This window comes from Scomber scombrus, chromosome 22, assembly GCF_963691925.1.
Source record: "Scomber scombrus chromosome 22, fScoSco1.1, whole genome shotgun sequence".
NCBI classification, from domain to species: Eukaryota; Metazoa; Chordata; class Actinopteri; order Scombriformes; family Scombridae; genus Scomber; species Scomber scombrus.
In genome coordinates, this window is record NC_084991.1 from 7,102,588 (window position 1) to 7,122,753 (window position 20,166).

At 40.2% G+C, this 20,166-nt stretch overlaps 2 protein-coding genes across 2 annotated transcripts in view; one reads left to right on the forward strand and one right to left on the reverse strand.

Moving 5' to 3' along the window:
* The window catches only part of LOC134004493 (synapsin-3-like), a 95,883-nt gene that overhangs the window by 36,280 nt on the left and 39,437 nt on the right, over positions 1-20,166 (reverse strand). The gene's annotated exons all lie outside the window — the stretch shown is intronic.
* LOC134004494 (metalloproteinase inhibitor 3) lies at positions 1,219-20,160 on the forward strand. Its single transcript, XM_062443794.1, has 5 exons — positions 1,219-1,527; positions 10,818-10,900; positions 12,584-12,695; positions 15,066-15,187; positions 17,503-20,160. Exons 1-5 carry the CDS (start codon positions 1,398-1,400, stop codon positions 17,698-17,700), a joined length of 645 nt encoding a protein of 214 aa, XP_062299778.1. The 5' UTR covers positions 1,219-1,397; the 3' UTR covers positions 17,701-20,160.

Here is a 20,166-nt window from a genome sequence, read left to right on the forward strand (position 1 = left end):
GCATCAGTGAATGTCTTTACATTAGATATATAGGGTCACTCACAATGAACTATATCTGAACTTGAACCTTCATTCGCCTTCACAACTACTGTTTCTCACAGTTCTGAAATTAAACAATTTTTGCCAATGATTGGTGCTGCAGACTGAAGGAATCTGGCCGCACATATTAACTGTGAGTATTACTAATTAAAGGGGGCGTAAGAGGGTGGGCAGGATGACTAAGTCAGACTACTGAGTGAGACATGAGCAAAAAGAAAGGATAAATGAATGAACCTTCTGAATATTCTGGTATAATTATGATATATTTTAGAAAACCTATCTATCTATCTATCTATCTATCTATCTATCTATCTATCTATCTATCTATCTATCTATCTATCTATCTATCTATCTATCTATCTATCTATCTATCTATCTATCTATCTATCTAAAGTGAAAGTACCCACCCTGGAGAAAATTGCAATTGCAGATATATTACTACATATGAGATTATTACAGTGCAATCACAGATGTATTGCAATGTGTCACAGTCTGGTATGTTAGGCCAGTAGATCCCAATCTGGGTGGCGGGAACTATCCTAATGGAGATAAGATATTATCAGTAATTATAAGTGTAATAAGCATGAAATCAAGCATGAATCTAACTTTTTTCGTAAGTGGTGATGAGTCAAAAAGGTTGAAAACACTGGTTTAATCTTTAACAGTGTATGAGCTTACATGTTCTTAAATGGAAATCTGAAAAGTAAGAGTTTGCTGTCAAATAAAGTTATGGTATCAAAAGTACAATGTCAATCTATGCTCTATTTTTAGTCATATAGCTACTTTATATTTCACTATGTATTATGAAATACATATAATTTAGAATTTTAATAATTATATTATGCTTTTTTAAATTTCATTGTGCAAAATGGAAACATGACCAGTAGCATGAATAGTCTGGTGAATGTGCATGAATAACATTTCCAGCTAATAATACACATTTTTATTTCTATGCTCCTTTGAAACATTCTGCATCTCTAACCACGTTTTTTTCATACTTATTTTTCAGTCAGTCCGGGAAAATAAGGGGAAACATGGTAAAGTTCCAGTATGTCATCGTGTCTGTTATTTCTGATGGCATCACCGGCCGCTGATTGGCCGCCCCGCCTGCGAGTTGCAGAGGTGGAGCGGGGCGTGACCGTGTCTCCGGCGCGCTATATGTACGGCTGTGCGGCTCTCCGAGATCACTGAGAAGCGCTCAAGCGAGGCGAGAAGCAACACTGACAACAACAACCAGCAAGAGCCTTGGACATTATATACACAGACTACCACCGCAGCAGAGAGAAGGAGCGGACCCGATCGGACTCCGTAGCAGTTTATTATAGTAACAGCAGAGAGGACTTGGAAAGTTTGGAAAAATGCAGTCAGTGTACCAGCACCTGATCAGCCTGCTGTTTGTCTTCAGCAGCCTGCAGGTTAACCAGCTGACAGAGGGCTGCTCGTGCGCTCTGACGCACCCGCAAGACGCCTACTGCAACTCCGACATCGGTGAGATACACATTTTTATACACCCTTTTTTTATTGCTGAAACCCAGAGAGCAGATATTGAGATAGAAGTGCTGCCTGTCAGTCAGCAGAAGACACAAGATTGTAATGCACGTCGTTGAAGTTTCAGGTTGTCAGTTAAATCTCTCGTGGCGCTGCGCACTAAACACAGTATGTTGCAATCCAGGATCCAGGAGGACACTGCTGTGTACTTTCACTCAGTGTTTACACAATAACTTTAACTTCTGTCTGTTTTAGTTTAGAGAATAGTGTCATAATGTGCTGTGGCACATTAGAGTAAAGTGCTTTTCCACTATCTAATGGAACTATCTTAAAATATAATGCACATTTAAGGCTGGAGGATATGGACAAAATCAAATATCACAATATTTTTGACCAAATACCTCCAATATCATTATTGTGGCAATATTGTAGGGATGACTGTTGGTGCTTTCACAAAATATTGGCATTTTTAGATTTTTGATATATACTCATCAGTAATGTGGATATAATGACTCAGTGGGTAAAGAGACATATAGAACTGCAGTCAATCATTTTACTGTAATGCACCTTTAAAACCAGAGAAAGACAATACTTATGCCATATCACAATACTACGATGTCATGATATTAATATATTGCCCAGTCCTACTCACATCAGTGTGAGAACACCAGTGATGCTGAGGCAAACCTTTTCAAGTCAGATCCCTAAAATTACCCAAATTGATCAAGTTCTAATTTTATTGAACACCCCAGGACATTCCTGATGGACTCCTGGAGACCGTTGTTTATATTTTTCACGAGAGTTGTGGCTGTAGTGCAACGTAGGGACTTGCACATCAGCAGAACACGTCACCTCTCTTCACCGCCACTGACACTCAGTACTCTGATCATGTTTTTTCCCTCCTTTTCTGGCTTAATGACTGTAGCTCAGCATTCCTGAGAATCTCTTACACTGATGCTGATATGAAGTGTTACTGGGTTTGGAGGTGACAGCAAATTAGGTCTGGTTTTCATTCTCATCAAAGGTTTTGCTTTTGGCAAAATGAGTCCTTTCATGCTACTGCATTGTTCTCTGTGGCTCCATCAGCAGATGGTGTGAATTGACACAGTAAGCTTAGATGTTTCAAATCCTGGTTATTTATCTGCACACTGGTATTTCTCTGTCAGACAGCCACCTGGTTGTAACTCATACGCCCAGCCTCAAGTTCATAAACAGTGAGTGAAGGGGGTTAAGATAGCTTGTTTTACTGCCTGGTTATGCTTTCACTGACTCCCCACAATAATAAGAATTTAGGATTCGGCTTAGTCTGGAACGCCAGTTCAACCTGGCCTCTGTTTTTAGAAAACAGCAGTAAAGACCTGAGGATTATCTGATCTGCCCTGTTGGGAAAGATGTTGTTTTGGGTCAATGTGGGGGCACTTAAATGTTTCAGATGGGACAGAGGGGCTGTTGATTTCTTGTGTGGTTGGTAGCATGAGCTCCGATTAATCACCTGCCAGTTAAAGCAGCAAAGGAAACACACACACACACACACACACACACACACAAACACACACACACACACACACACACACACACACACACACATTTCACTTACAATATAATTTGACCCCAAAACATCATGAGGCAGTTTAAAACCCTAACCAATAATGAAACAATAATCTCTCAGTCTAAACCCGAGCACACACCACACTGCAGCCATGTGTGGAGCCCATGTGTTCGCCCTAACGCCTAGTGTCGACTCATAAGAAAAGTCCTACTTTCTGCTGCAACTCCCCCTTACACACACACACACACACACACACACACACACACACACACACACACACACACACACACACACACACACACACACACACACATAACTCATGTCACTTCTACTGATGTTGCACTTTCTACTAATCACCACTAGAGGCCGATAATGGTGACAGATTACAATTGACCTATAATGCTTTGAAATAACAATCATGTTAAATATACCTACAGAAAAATATGTCCAAATTAAATGTTTTATTCTTACAGGTAACATTCCTTAAATAAATAATTTGGTATTTTGGGTAATACACTAATTAGCTTTTTTCATGAAAGTAATATGAGAAGATCAGTACCTCTCTTTACACTAAGATAAGTTAGCTCTTACACTTTGATTTTTGTATGAATTAAAAAATATATATATAACATGTTAATTGATTAACCTTAAAGATGCTGGTGGTCAGATTTTAAGCCAAGCTAACTAGCCACTGGTTATGTTTAATGTACAGGCTTGAGAAGTACAGACATTTGTTAATAAAGCAAATAAGCATATTTCCAAAAATGTTGTACTATTGCTTTAATTATGACTGAAATTTTTAACTCTTGATAACCAAAACTTTAACATATTTCTTAACCGTCTCGACTCTATCACCCTTCCCATGAGATAAAACTGCCTTTCCCCTCCTAACTCATCCCCTGCCCCACTTTTGAATTATTGCCCCGCACCAAGACAAAATGCTTCACATTAAGGTCACAACATGCCTTCAAAGTACCATTTCATTAGCCGTGGCCTATTTCAAGACTCAATACATCATAATCGTTCTACAAGGCTTTCTTTTTCCAAAGGCTCCTCCAAATGCTGCTTTTAAAAAAAAAGGCTTCTTTTGCCCAAATTTGGAGGACACAACTAGTGTATCTTTTATTGGTGTTCAGTCACTTCTTTTAGTTCTGGTGTTGGTGCGAACTCATAATGATGCTTTGGTGAATATTTTGGTTACTTTTAGAGGAGAAGAGATTCAGGTTCAGCTTGCCAGCCTTCAGTCACACCTTTTTATAAGAGGAATCCCTTCAAATAGCATATGGATATTGTGACTTTAAGGATCCAAGACTGCCACTCTCTTGCTCTTTGGTAACCCTCAGTCCTGAGTCTTCAGCCAAGTGACCCGTTTGGAGTGAGTGAAAGTGCAGCTTCCACAAAGACTCATGCAATGCCTTTCACAGTCCTTCAGATCTTCAGATAGCTCATGGAGTTGGCACCAGCTTAAACTTGCCAGTGTAGAATCTGGGACTAACTTCAATGGGAGCAGTGATCAGTTAGGAGCCCCACAAATCCCATTTCCAGAGTCCTAGCTTTGCTTATGGTGTGCTTTGAATGCTTGCTGTCCCCTCTAATATATCTGAGAGAAACATTTCTGAAAAAGTAGTGGGCTGTAGAGTAAGAAAAGGTCACACAGATAAAAATCCTTTTTTCCTGGACTCCCTTAACTGAAATGAACAAAGCCTAGATTTTCAAGAATCTGCACAGGAAACCTGAATGGTTTGATTTAGACTTTGATGATGTTGTAGTTTCATCACGTATACCTGAAAATACTTGTGACATCCTCGGGCTAAGGATTTGATTAGCTTATCTTTGATATATTAAATGTCAGGTGTAGCAAGCACACATCCCTCTCTGCACTGAACTGTACCAGTTCAGGTCAGGTCTATTTACTTAAACTAAAACTCACAGTTCTGTTTGTGTCACGAAACGTGGTTGAAACATGAAGAGGTGGAGAACAAAAAAGTATGGGGTTGAAATACTAATGCAGCAAGGGAGAAACCCTGTAATTCTCACTGTCGACATCAAAGACGACAGGCCTGAATCTTCCCAATTTAAAAGTCGTAGTTGAGTTCAAAGCGTTCTGCTCTTGTTCTCTTGGCCCTGACCCTCTGTCACCCGCAGGCTCTTCAATTGATGAATCACAATTAGGTTAAAGTGTTGGATTACATACAACCAATTGGATTATTGGAGTCTGTCTCTCTCTTTTTGGACAAATTTAAATAAAAAAAAAAAATAAAAAATATTTAGAACTTTGTCTGGCAGAAGAGCTCTAATAACAGACTGCTGTAGTTTTAGGATAATTTTTTTTAGTGTGTGCTCTTCCCTTGGGTTTGGTGGCCTGGAATGCATCTGAGTCAATGTGTTGGCTACATTTGAGTATTCGCTCATAAAATGTCATTTTTTTGTGTTTTTTATGTCGAGAAATATTAGAGGGAAATGTTCCATGGTGTGCTTGATTGGCTAAACTTTGTCCTGAACAGGTTCAACACATCCTGTCTGTGTCCCTGCTACATACCTGAACACCAGGCAGTGACCTGACTGCTTTCTTGTGCAGAGACCTAGTTGGCTGCTATTAAGCAGCTGGGTTAAAGCAGCCCATTCACAAGGGGGAATGAGCAGCGCTTGTTTTTCCAAAGCTCACCGAAAGCAAGATTAGAGGCCCGGCAGCAAACTTTGACCCTGAGATTTAATATCACTCTATAATGACGCTCGTTCCCAAGTGCATGGGGTGACAGGAGCAAACCTTTACTTGCTTGCACCATGAACCAGGTCAGTTGCTGAGGATTAGCATTGATTATGTGTTTATGCTCGGATTGGGATTGAGGATCATGCACTGAGAGAAACGGATCTTACCCTGCTGCTGATATTTTACTGTGCATAGAGGAGCTTTGTCAAACAAGTGCAGCATAGCCGGTTAAGAGCGCTGCGTGGCCTAGAGCTTTGTGACAGTGCTCGCCTGGTACCAATACATCCTCCTTTTCCTGCTAATGAGTTATGTACTGTAGCGTTTACTTAAATCACTACTCCCTCTGCCAGGCATTCTCTACTACTTCATCATCTGAAGGTCAACAGGTGACCGGTGATAACCTGAGCGAAGCCAGTACTCCTGTAATAAGACGCATTATGTAAGCTTGGATCAGATATCCACGGTTTTCCCAAAAGTGAGTTAAAATACGATGAGATGTTAAAGGTTCTGGATTCCGTACAAGCTTGGGATGTTTGTCCCCTGAGCCAGGCGTATCAAATCTCCAGCCCATCCCTCCCTTCTCTAATGACCACACAACCGCTCAGGGGCCAGCAAAAGGGAGATGGACATCAGCCCAACACATACTCATGAAAATACAATCACTAACCCTAAACAAGTGACTTAACTACATTTAGTTGTATTTTTTAAGGTGCCATTAAACAATCTATGGCCTATACTGACCATAACATAATTAATTTGTCACCAGAACATTACTTATATCTGTGGTGGCATATAAACTGTAAATTCATATTTATACAAAAGACAGCAATATGCTAGATTATCCAAGCAAGACCCAACTAGAGATTGGAATTCATTTAACATCTCTGACAATGAAAATGTTACATAATCATGTGACTAATTAGTCTAAAAAGAAAAGGAGGAGCAGCCAGCCAGCAAAAGATGCAGCAACTGAGTTAAAGAGAGATTAACAGGAGAAGGGAAGGGAACAAGAGAAATGCAAAGCAGAGGTAGCAGGGATGCACAGATAACACTGGGCCAACTGACAGAGCTTCAGGTGTTGGTTGTGGTTCTCTTTTCTAGCACACTCATGGATACTCTCTAATTTGGAGACAGGCCTTTGTTTTGAAGCAATTTATTTTAATTACTTTGGCCAAAACCTCCTAAAGGCACCAATTTTAGCTTCCGCAACTAGCATTTTGGAGGTCAGCTAGCATGACACTAGCATTTAAATGACTAGTTGGTTAAAAAATTCCCATGCTTTGATACAACAGAAAGTGAGGAAGAAAATATGTATACTTTTGTCACATTTACGCTCAAATGTGTAGCTGTTTGTCAATGTTTACCCTTTTCTGCATCCATAAACAAATGCTCTCTTGCTAAATTATGACCAAGCTAATATTAGCTAATGTGACGTTAACTTTAGCAAGATATTTGTGTAACTGAATTACTCAACTGACTTTGACTCTTCTCTACTTGTTGCACTGTTACACTACAGTGCGTCCATTAAGAATCACAGAGTCTAACTTTAAATTGTCTAGTGTGGCAGAAATAAGCTTCTGCAGTATCAGAGGTAATGATGAGAGCTCTGTTTGACTCGGACGCTTTGCATTTCACTGAGCAGTAAGTGTACGTAACAGGCTTTCCACTCCACCGTTTTCCATCTGACACAAAGCTCTACAGCAAGGATTCAGTGTCAGTGTTTATTTTTGAGCGTGGTAGTGTGTCGTCCTGAGAATTCCTCTTCCTCCCACTCGCCTCCTCAAACTTGGACCACTTTCTGTACACTGAAATCACCGTCACCCGCCCTTTGCCTCTCTCACTCGCATGCATACATACACACACAAAAACAAGTAACCTTATTCTTGTCATGCCTACAGTGTGCAACATTGTACGTAGGCTGAAATAAATGTTTAACTAAATTACATGCTCAATTTAAGATTAAGCATTTGCATTCACGCTTGTGTAATCCCCTGCTTTAGGCGAGAGATACTGAGTGAAATGAATTCACTTCCTTTTTTTTTGTCAGACCCTGGTTACTTCTTTTATCACGAAAAAGCCTCCCACTCGTGAAAATGTATGTCAGATCCTCTGCAGAAGATGAATCCTTATGCGTCACAGCACTAGCCTGTAATTCCTTGCGTTAAACAAAATAAGAGGGAGAAAAACATAACAGTGTGGTGTAGTTGATAGATATTCCAACACAACTGTACTATTAATTAGGTCATGTGACCGCAGTGGTATCCTTAATCTTAACATAAACTGTAAGATTTAAGGCTTAGAGCCTTAAATTATACATCATTTTGGCACGATGGTAATTAATTAAAATGACTCAGCAGGTGTTGAAATAACATGAAACACAGAGTAACATTCAGTGCTCGTGTAGCTCTCAGATTTCAGTCAACCGCTGCCAAGGGAAATGCCTAACCAGTGGCTTGAAGCTTAAGGGCACTAAAAAAAACAAAAACCTGATCAGATTATCACCACTATGAGGCAACAGTGATGTCAGTAGGATTTCAATAAAATGTGAAAGTAGGAATTAGTGAATGTATATCATTTATGAGGTAGTACACAGAAGTATGCAGTATGTATAAATAGGTAGAACAGACTGAAGACTAGTGTTGTCATGATACCAAAATTATGAGTTCGATATAATACCTGCCTAAATATCTCAATACCAATATTCAAATGTTACCATGACAAAAACCTAAAACATCAGGAAAAGTAATATAGTAATATACTGGATAACAGTTAATGGAACTTAAGTTCTTATAGCTAAGTATAAACTACAAAATGGGGTATGGTACTGTTTTTTAACAGCAGAGTATCATGATACCTTTCTAGTATTGGTAAACCATGCAATTGTAAGCTACACACTCTGTCCATAGTAGTCAGTTGATATAAGGTGATGTGAAATCACTTTATGGAACTGGGTTGAATAAACACTTGTAATATAGACTTTTTGACGTGAGCAGGCAGCTCTGAGGTTGTATGTAAATATAACCGCTGAATGGAAAAGAGGCCCAGGGGTCACCAAGGGGGAATGACACAAATCCTCTGTCTCCGGAGCAGCTGAGGCCCTTCACACATTCCTCTGGGTGATGGCACCATCACTGGCCAATTAGTGGCTGCCGTCCAACAAGAGGGGTCCTATCTGGATGTACTTCAGTTGAATCAGCTGACCTGTGTTCCTTCAAACACTAACATTTGTTTCTCCTGAGGGTGGTTTCGAGGTCAGGGCAGTGTAGGAAACCAGGTTTTTGGGGTGACACTTCGAAATAACGACAGCAGTGTGTTTAACAGAGGCAAATGTATCCTGTTATATTCGCACATTCCTCTGTAACTGTTCCCCGGTTCCTCTATAATTGCTCCAGCAAACATCTGTCAGACAGAGTTTAGGTACATTTAGCAGAGGTTGATCAGGTAATAGCGCTCTTGGGTTCAATTTTAAAAGAGTTGACAGATTAATGGATCAAATGTTCTGCAATTTATTATGACAGTTCAGAAAGTTGAGGGCAGATGGGAGGTCGGTACATTGAGACCGGCAGATCTGAAATGACCTGAATTTTACTTGGCTGTGTGCGTGAGTTCTTGTGAAGCTGTCAGTGAAAGTCTGTGATTGATAATACAATGCTGGCAGGTGAAAAAGAAACAGCTTCGCTAAAGACCCAGACCGCCAAACATCATGCAGGTTAAGAGCTTTTTCCATTTTGCACTTCTACAGCACTTTTTTCTTTAAAGCATGGTTGAAGCTACTAATCTACTTCATAATAAGAAGAACTATCACCGATATTTTGTTTTTTTATCAATGATCAGAATATGATCCAATGAAAGAACATTCACTTTGAGCTTCTGGATGGCCATATTTCTTTTATTTGTTCATACTGGCTAAAAATAAAGACTTTTGGGGTTATTCAAATAAATTCTTGGTTCAAATCTGGGTCTTCGTGTCCAAAACAAATTGTGGTCACCACTTTTGGGTGGCCGTGCTGTAACTGCTTCCTGTTTGAGTCTTATTTTTATGTCCATTTCCATTTGGCTGGAAGTAGGACAGCTAGACAAATACAGACCAAACAGAAGATGCCACATGCCTCATTTCGTTCTCCAGTCAGAAAGAATGAAAGACTTTTTCACTTTCTTTCATTTCTGGGGAATGTGAGCCCCCGAAGAATGTGGGAAGGAAATTCCACCGTGAGAAGATAACAAACATGGCCAGTGTTAGTTGTGTCTGCGGTTGCCCGGCTGTGGGCAGCAGGTGAACTTCACAGAGGACTGATCGCTTATGCAGGACCCGCACGTCTGCTTTGGCTCTATTCACCGTCTCAAATTATCACTCATTTCTACACTCCCTTCTCCCGCCCTTCTACAATAAGCTCCCTTACTTCAACATGAGGGAAAGCAAACAAATCAAAGACGCCACTGAGCGTTTTCACCTCGCCGCCGTTTACATGAGGGTCCTGTAGGCAGATAAGATCTTTTTCAAGCCCTGATCCCAGTATAGAAAGCAGCCAGTTTAAACAGAGGAGACACACAATGCCAGTTCTGTTGTTTTTAATCAGTGAAAATCTGATTGGAGTCACGTTTTTTTCCAATTTTGACCTGGATAATAAATCTACCAAACCAAGGTAGAAAAAGTGGATGTGCCGGCTCTTGTTATATGAGCAACAGATCAGCACAGCATGAATGAAGCCTTGCTTTTATAACACATGGAAAGGGGCCTCTCCTCTAATTTCTGTATCACACTCAAACGTCCCTTTAGAGTTTTTTCCCCATTTGCCCTCCATGGCAAATAGCAGTAATGCAGAAAATCGGATAAACGGATTAACTGTGGTGCTAACCTGGTCCTGAAATGGTATTTATTGGAAGAGGGGAGGGGGGTTTACTAATGCCTCCTACTGGCCGAGGCAGGGCGTTATTTAATGGATTGAGGAGGACAGCTCGAAGTCAAGGGAATGTGACAGTTTGTTCTGATCATCTCAAAGTGGCTGACCAGCCTCTTTCCTCTCTCCACAGTGATCCGTGCTAAAGTGGTGGGCAAGAAGCTCCTGAGAGATGGACCTTTTGGAACGATGCGCTACACGGTCAAGCAAATGAAGGTGAGAGCATGAATCCTGTACTGAGCCAGACACTGAATCTCTTCTTGTTTTAAAGAATTAGTTGGACATTTTGGTAAATGTACTTTTTACGATAAAATAAATGATACCTTTCATGTTTGTGCATTAAGTATGGTGCGTCAGGAGGTGATAAGCATAACATAAAGACTGGTTGCAAGGGGAAACTGCCTACTCAGAACCTCTAAAACGTATTATTATATTAGTTATTATAACATTAGTTATTAACATGTTGTATCTTAAAACCATAACTTTTTACATGTATATTTGTACAGCAAGATGCACTAAGATGCTGATGGATGTATTTTTGAACATTGGACAGAACCAGGCTAACTGCCTTCTGACTCCAAATACGTACATGGTGCACAGACATGAGAGTGGTATCGATCCTCTCGATCTCTGTTCTATAGCAGACCTCTCGGCAGGTCACATCCATCACACCTACAACCAAGGCTTGGTTGCATTGTCGTGGACACGTGTTTAAATTTTGCAATAGGTCTGAAGACTTTTATTGGCTGATAAAAGTTTGTATCTTCTTAAATAGAAAGTTAAAAAAGTGTCAGAATTGTTCAATTAGAGTTGATTGTAACCACAAGATTATTGCACAGAAAGGATGGATTAACATGAACCTTATTTTACTTCTGTTAAATCCCACTTGTTGGTCTCTTATTTAAACACACAGGCAGATATAAACTGGATGTTGCAGGAACTCTTTAGTTACAAGACTGTCTCTCCGCCCCCTCAGCCTGTGTGTCATAGCTGAAAAGCAGTTTGTGGTGATTTGCCTGAAAGCCCGTTCTTCACTTCCTCTATATTCTTACATAATGCTGCATATTTCTGACAGATGCTGACATGGGCCTGCTGCTCAGACAGGAGCCAGGCCGGAGGATTAGTGGGCTTACAGGCATTACAGCTCAACCAAACTCCTCACTCAGAGTGTAAACATTTCAACAGAGTCATGCACTGCATCAATACAATCCCAGTTAGTAACGAAAGCATTAAGTGGCCTATTGTTAGCAAAGTACACCAATCATCACTGTAAGGATTATTCTCAGGAATTAGATGTGACCTATGCACCTTTTGGGTTATTTATTTGTATTATAGTCTGCTGTTTTATAAAACAAACAGAGGTTTTACTTGTGGGCTGATGAAGAATGCAATTCCCTCCAAATTTCAACAAATCCTATGAGACAAATGCCTTTGGCTTTCCCAAACCTCCACAGTTCTGGGCTTAAGTCACAGTTTGTTCTGCTTTTCTGGGAGCGACACGTCTAAACAGGGATTTCCTGTTGTTCCTAGACAAATAAATTACACCGAAGAAAAAACAACAGTTCTCAGGGCAAACCCTGGCTTCTGGCTCTGCATACCTGAGCTGAATAGAAGGAGCTGAGGTCAGTAGTTTAGCAATGACCTTGCCAAAACAGCATCAAAGTCAAAGCACATTACACAACGTAATCATATTATCTATGATTTAGTTAAGGGCAGAGCCTAAAACTCTTTTTCCCGCGAGGCATTCCTTGAGGAATGTCATCTGATAAAGCCGGCGTGCCATTTTCATTCCTGATTATTTATGTGTAGAGGTTGAGTAAGGGCTTTAGTGCCAGGGTGATACAGCATGGTGCTTCTTTTCAGGTTTTTAACTCCAGTTTTGATTCTCTTGTCTTGCAGATGTACAAAGGATTTGACAAAGTCCAGCATGTGCAGCACATCTACACAGACGCCTCAGAGAGTTTGTGCGGCGTCAAGTTTGACATCAACAAGTACCAGTACCTGATCACAGGTAAGCTGTCACATATCCTTGAGTGTTATGCTTGTACTGTATGTGGATGACTGGATCTTAATTACAGATGAGGTTTTTTTACATGCCCAAGTCAATTTACTTACTGTAAATGTTACTCAGCCCATGGAGACAGCACTGTACACCAATGAATTCTGACCACTGTGGCCATAAGAGATGATTACAGGATAGTGGCAAAGGCTAAAACAGTGTAGCAGTACCACAAATGGAGTCATTTAGTCCGTGCGGTGACTCATTAATGTCCCTTACACAGCAATATCCATCCAAAGCTTGCTACAACCTGGGAGTGCAGATTAGAAGGATGTAGATATTTACTAGATGAGGAGAAGCAAATTAAAGACAATGTGGAGTTGCACTGTGGGAAGTGCTTGCAGATCACTGTTTCTAGCAAGTCCCCCAACTTTATGGAAGCGTAGTATTAAACCATTAGAGTTCCCCTTTAGTTATGGAAATTATGTGTCTACCACAGCTCATTTGGAAAAGTCAAACTAACATACTTTGTTAACCTATCTGTGGGATAGGTTACATTGTAGTACATTTGACTACATCCCATGGACTCCCTCCAGTTAATGGCACTGTCTCTGGTGTCATCATGTGACTGACCTAAGCAGAGAACCTCTGTCACATGATAACAGGATGTTCCCTTCACTGATGCAGGTTGTGGGCCTATAAAACAAGCTGTGTTTCTTATATCACTAAACTCATATATTTAGAAAACTCAGCTGCTCTTGTAGACAGCAAAGAAACAGCAGCCATGAAAGTTGACACGGCTACTGCAGAAGTGTTTTGGGAGTTAAATATTTCAAAATGAACTTATAAGTATATGATATGACACAACTTCCGAATCAAAAACCATTTCCACTCATTTCCTTTAGCTTCTCAGGCCAGAAACAACAGAAAGCTGTTTTCTCCCTCACACAACTTGTAATTAACAGCCAACAGGAAGCGACTGGCGTTTTCCAGCACAAGCACTTTATGAGTTGCTATTTCCAAGAGAGGTGCAGTTTACTTTGGACCCTGCGGTGCTTGGTGTATATAACTGTCGCTAAGTCCCGACCTGTAAATACTGTAACTACATCCCACAGTGCAAGTGAACGAGCTGGCGTTGCCAGGCGACGACGGCTATGTTTACCCAGTCCGGGTGCGAGTGACATCACCGTCGTCTTTCACTGCTCTCAGGGCATCTATAATAAGTTCTGCATATAATCAGGAGCGCATTACGAGCAATTTAAACACACCAGGGCCTGTGAGACGAGCTGCTTGAGACTCCTTTGATCAAACCTTGAGTGCTCCGTCCCTGATTAGTATTTTAGGAACATATCACACACTCAACACCATGTAATAAGCCTGCGAGTGACTCCAGTAATTCAAGTGTGCGGATGCGGGCTGAGCAGAGGTTCAGGCGGGTCGAAGAGACACATATTTGTGAGCTGCCAAATTCCCACGTGGTGACAACACGGTGAAGGAGACATACGGTGACAAATCATGATGTTCCTGAGTGCTCGCGGGCCGTCGCAGTGCACCTGTCTCAGGAGTCAGGAAGCCGCAAACTGTCCGGCCCTAAAAATAGACATCTGCTGACATTTGGATATTCAGAAATAGGGGTGTTGGTTTAATATGGGCTTACTGTTTGAGATTGTCTTACCATACGTAAACAACTTGGATAACTGGAGTGGTGTGTTTATAGTATCCAGTGTTACATATGGAGGATTATGAAATTAGACCAATTATGAAATAGCATGAGCGCATTCATTGCTACGTTGTCTGGTGTGGTTCCCCATGGCTCAATTAAAAGAAATGATTTTTTTCCCCCCAAAATGATTGAATGCGATGCCAGCTTTGTTTAAGTGCCAATGACATTAGGATTACTAGTTATCAGCTTCTGTGGGGCCTTGGAAAGATAATTCTGGAGGATGTATCAACAACTATTTAATGGCTTACCAAAATATTTTATAGTAGTTAGTGTTGAGTGCTAATTACCAACCTAACATGCTAAACTAAGATGGTGAACATAGCTTTATACTTGCTAAACTTCAGCATGATAGTATTCACATTGTGAGCATGTTAGCATGTAGCTCTATACAGGGCCATGCCTAAATACAACCCTCACAGCATGGTTGTAGACTTATACTGAGCACCAAAGACCAGCTCATCATATGTTTACTTTCAAGTCACGTTTTGTAAACCAGGATCTTGAGCTTAGTCAGCACCTGTCTACAGTTGTATTTGCGAAAGAGAACGTCCTGCCAAGTTTTCAAGTGGCACTTTAAAAATGTCCCCTTTCAAAACCAAATATAGGATTTAACTTGTGACTCATCATGTTAAACAATCCACTTGATTTTTCTCCATCAGGGCGAGTGTACGATGACAAGGTCTACACAGGGCTGTGCAACTTCAACGAGCGGTGGGAGCGTCTTTCATTGGCCCAGAAGAAGGGCATCAACCACCGCTACCAGCTGGGCTGCAACTGCAGGGTGAGTGGAAACCAGCACCCGCTGCCCGGCAAGGACAAGGAGGCCAAACGGCCACAGAAAGATGAGGGAAGAGGAGGCAGGAGGAGGATCAAGAGGAGGAGGAGTTAGAGCTAACATGAAACTGCTGCAATGGCTTGACTGCTTAATTGAAATCAACTAGAGAGCGTATTAATGATTACAAGAGGAAATAAATACTTTTAATATTCTTGGTTCCTCTGTGAGTGAAAAGTCAAACCAAGTCAGGATCATTAATGCTACTGTTTAACTTTGATTGAAAATCTGACCAGCCAACAAATACAGACTGAAAAATCATTTACTTGTACTTAAACGACCTTCATGGTCATATGGCTGTAGTAGTAGCTGAGTTCAATGGTATTATATTTACAGAAAATGAATTATGAGGTCATGTTAAGGCATAATTTCCAGTATTAGACTTCTTGGATGTACAGCAGAGAGAAAACAAGTTTTACTACTATCATTGGGAGTTATTAAATAACAGCACTGGAATCAACCCAAGTCCTCAATCCCAGTTTTATGTGAGTCAAACATGTAGCCTGCTGCTGTGCAGCTGCTGACTCGCCTCGTAAACGTCCTACTGTACAGCAGTGCCCTGGACATCTGCTTACACCATTGGCCCCTATCAATATAAGTGGATTAGAAGAGAGACCTATTTGTTCCCAGTGCAGGCCAGCGCCTGTAAACTGTGTTCGGTGTGTACATGGCAGCAGCCCAGAGGCATCCAGAGAAAGCCATCGATCAAGCGAGGCTTCAGTGTGAGAATCAGTAAGCACAGGCGGGAATAAACATCATCACACTTATTAAACACGCTCCCCGTCCTCTGCATTCCTCCACAAATAATGATAAACTGCATGGAACGCAGGAAGCGTGTTGTGCCGGTTAGAAAATTGTTCTCCACACATCATTAAAACCACTCAAACCAGGAAGTTATGTCGAACATCTCTGAACCGTAGAGGACAGACTCTCTCTTCAACTTTGAATGAACAACAAACACCCGAAATGGGAAGTGTACCTTTAACTTGCTTATTGAATTGAATTTACTGGCTCATTCACATCCAGATAAGTGCAGCTCTTTGTAGCTGATGACTTCGTGTTGCTTTCACTGAACACAGCGCTTCCGTTCATCACCTCTCGAAGTAGTTATGTGAATCTTCCTGTCAGTTCGTGCTGTATATTCATTTTGTGTGAGCACCTGGAGGTGTGACATACAAAAGTGTCTGAGTAAAACCTAATCGAATAATTTAGAAACTACAAAAACATCACTGCTTCAGATGGCTGATGTTCATTTAACATTCCACAGCGCAATGCATCCAAATGCCAGCATACGCTTACTGGATAGATTGAAAATGCTCAGCACGTTTTGCACTTAGGTATTTCAAAAGCTGGCTCTTTACACCTGATCTGTCAATCTGCTGCAGCAAATATCTGAAAGCAAAAGCTAAAAAAGGAGAAAAGCAAAGATGAGATTCCATGTTTTAGATGTTTCACCAAGTGCATGTTCACCATTTACTATTTCAACCAAATCATTTACTGTATACTCACTTTCTTTCTAAACTCTTTTCTCTTGTACATTTGATATTCTTTCATATGATAATGGATCATTAAGCTAATTCTACTTTGGCCTTTGCACAAACTTCTAGACTGTAGACTCACTGTTGTTGAAGTGGAGGTACTACCAATCATATTTAGCTTCAACAAGGAAAAAGCTCAATATGTCCTTCCGCAACATTAAAGGACTGTCATTTATGTTTCGGAAATATACTTATCAACCTTCTTGCCAAGATTTAGACAAGGAGAATGATACCGCTCTCAGGGCTGTATGTGAAATATCAAGCTAGAGCCGTTAGACCATTAGCTTACTTTCATGTAACTACTGTAAGCAGTGAGAAACAGCTAGCATGGCTATGTGCATTAACAGCCACCTACCAGCTCAGTTATTAACACATTAAACAAACGAGGTACAACTCGTTAATTTCAGAAAATGTAGGTGGACTTTTTAACTTTGAAAAGAGCCAGGTTAGCTGTAACCATCTTTAAGTTAAATGAAGATAATTTGCATGCCGATTCTAGCTCCAGACATGAGAGTGGTAACGATCTTCTTCTCCTACTCTCTCCAAGAAAGCAAATAACTTTAAAGTGTACTTAAATTCAAGTTTTTTAAGTATGAAGGTATTTTATTGGGACAAGAAAAGAAAAAATGGGAGAAAAACACAGTGAGTCTTCACTAGTTGTGGCTAGCTTCCAGTTTTGTTTCCTGCTTCATGGCTACATCTTTAGTTTCGCTTCTGTCTCTGTAGATTAAGCCCTGCCACTACCTGCCCTGCTTCGTGACCTCAAAGAACGAGTGCCTATGGACGGACATGCTATCCCACTTCGGCTATCCCGGCTACCAGTCCCGGCACTACGCCTGCATCCAGCAGAAGGAGGGCTACTGCAGCTGGTACCGGGGCATGGCCGCCCGCGACAAAACCACCATCAACGCCACCGACCCCTGAATCCAAACGCACCCTGCCCGAAACCCACTGCCGCTACCCCTTGACTGCGTCTCGTCCCTGATCACCTCTAGAGTATTACAGGACTCTTAAAGCTCACTGGCCTGGGTGACTGTCTCTTTTTAAAGGGGCAAGAAAAAGAGAAAAGAACAAATCCATTACAGTGCCTGTTTCGTAGCACTTCTGATAGAAAACAATACCTTTTTTTTGTTGTACAGATTACCCAGTTGAAGTCTATGATGTTTTTCCCAAACCATGAATTGCACCAAACTGTCTCTTTAGGGTTCAGTGGTGTGGAAAAGGCGACAAGACAGACATTTAAAGGGCCAATAAGAACAGCATGAACTTGATCAACTTCTATTGGGAGCATCAATACAACTAAACTCCAAAGTATCAAAATTTGAGCATTGAGGCATTCAAATTTTAACTTATTGTCCCTTTTAAAAAAGCGAGGATTGTCATAACAAAGTAATGAAGAATCACATGAAAAATGACAGCCAACAATTTTCAGTGTGTAAATTTGAGCTCCAAAGTTATTACATTGTTGCTACTGAACTGCACTTGTAATACATGCGATTCATGCAGTTTGCACGTTAGCAATAAATAACAGAGCCAAGAATCTTATCGAGAACACAGATCGAGTGCCAATGTGAGGTACAGTATGATCTATAAAGATGATACCTCCTTGTTTCGGCTACAAAGCGTTTTTTTGAAAATGGTATTGTTTCACAGTGAAGTATACATTGATTATGTTCACAGTTTTTACTGTAACATGTGTCTTTATGGATGGTAGTATCTCTGCTTCCCTGAATGTTTGTAGTGTAACTCATTTTACAGTTATATCACAAACAACACCCTTTCTGTTGAGCACTGATGAATATCAGAGAAATGCTTAAACATGTTTGTTACAGTGCTGACAGGGAAGAGCTTGTGTTTTGCAGAGATGGTGATATTTTTTTTTTTTTTGTACATAACATAAGCTACAGAAATGAACTCAGCTGAAACCTTTGTCCTACATTTATTTATCTGTTTATTGGATAAAACAGTAGATGTGCAGTATATTTATCCCCCCTCCCCTCCAAAAAATAGGAAAAAAAAAATCACAAGCCAAAACTACCTTGTGGCAACCATGTGTAACCGTCCAAAATGAAGGACCAGCATCTATAAGTTATGTATTAAGGTACTTTTTTTTTTTTAGCTTGATTTTAGTTCAGCTGGTACTCCACCAATCCAATGAAAGTACAATAAAAGCAGAGGTTTCAGACAGCAAGATATTTTTTACGTGTATATTCAATCTTTTGTATTTAACTATTTGAAATGGACATATATATATATATATATATAAATACATGAAAGTAACAATATTGTCACTAAATTCATTCTTCCTCACCTGTTTCTTTCTTATTTTTTTCCCAGTGCAGTACCTTCAGTTCATTCCATTAATAGACACAGATTTGCCTCAAATGGAGTAACAGGCCCTTTATTACTCACACTAAAATAAATACTACATTACTAACACACACAGGACTGAGGACATAAACTTTAGTAGGTTTATGAAGGTCAACAGGTGATATTTATTAGACATTTTGGGAAATGTGCTTATTCCCTGTCTTGCTGAGAGCTACACGAGAAGAGACATGAGAGTAGTATCGTTATTCTCATCTAACTCTAAGCAAGAAAATGAACACGCATATTTTTCAAAATGGGAAACTTTCCATTTAAGAGTTAAATGTATTCACTTCCATTCCAAAATGAATTTTCCCTTTGTTTTTGTTTGTTAGAACATTATAAAGAGCCTATGGGACACTGAAACTCCCACTGTAGTCAGATGAGAGGAAGAAGACAGCTTTTATCTGATATTCAAAAATGTCAAAATGCCTCATTACTTTATAGTAATCTGATTTCAGTGATGTTAATCTATCCTATTTAATTAAATGCTGAAGCTGAGTTATTAATAAAAGTATGCAGCTTTCAGCAAAATATCCTTCAATCCATCTTAGTTTTTAACTCTTCAACCCTCAAATATTTGCTTTTTCTTTTCGAAATTAAATTATTTTTCCTTTTCTTCAGCCTGTTGGCCTCCTCCTAATAATGAATTTTGGTTTGGCAAGAGGTCACACGAAAAGCCGAGACAAAGTTAAAAATTACAGACAAAACATCTGCATTCTTCATTCATATACAGTGACGAGGCAATTTCTCCAGCTGGGGCGTTTCTGTGTCACTATTTCTGTGGTTCATGTTTGTGTAAATATACTGTCTGCTTAACACAGAAATTGAAAAGTTTGATCCTTTAAAAAACAAAGAAAAAAGAAAAAATCCAATCATGGAAGCTGTGTACAGTCTGTGTGTAAACGCAGATTATTGAAGTGTGGGTGGGGGCTGTTTCCTTGTAGGGGTTATAGAAATGTTTGACTTAATTTCTGTGTTTTATATTTTTATAATAAAGATTTAATGAAAAATGGGCCACAA

What these genes read in the sequence shown, in the direction of transcription:
- LOC134004494 (XM_062443794.1), top strand. Translation starts at nt 1,398, where the DNA reads ATGCAGTCAGTGTACCAGCACCTGATCAGCCTGCTGTTTGTCTTCAGC. An exon ending in CTACTGCAACTCCGACATCG is followed by an intron (nt 1,528 to 10,817) that starts GTGAGATACACA and finishes CTCTCTCCACAG; the next exon opens with TGATCCGTGCTAAAGTGGTG. An exon ending in GTACCAGTACCTGATCACAG is followed by an intron (nt 12,696 to 15,065) that starts GTAAGCTGTCAC and finishes TTTCTCCATCAG; the next exon opens with GGCGAGTGTACGATGACAAG.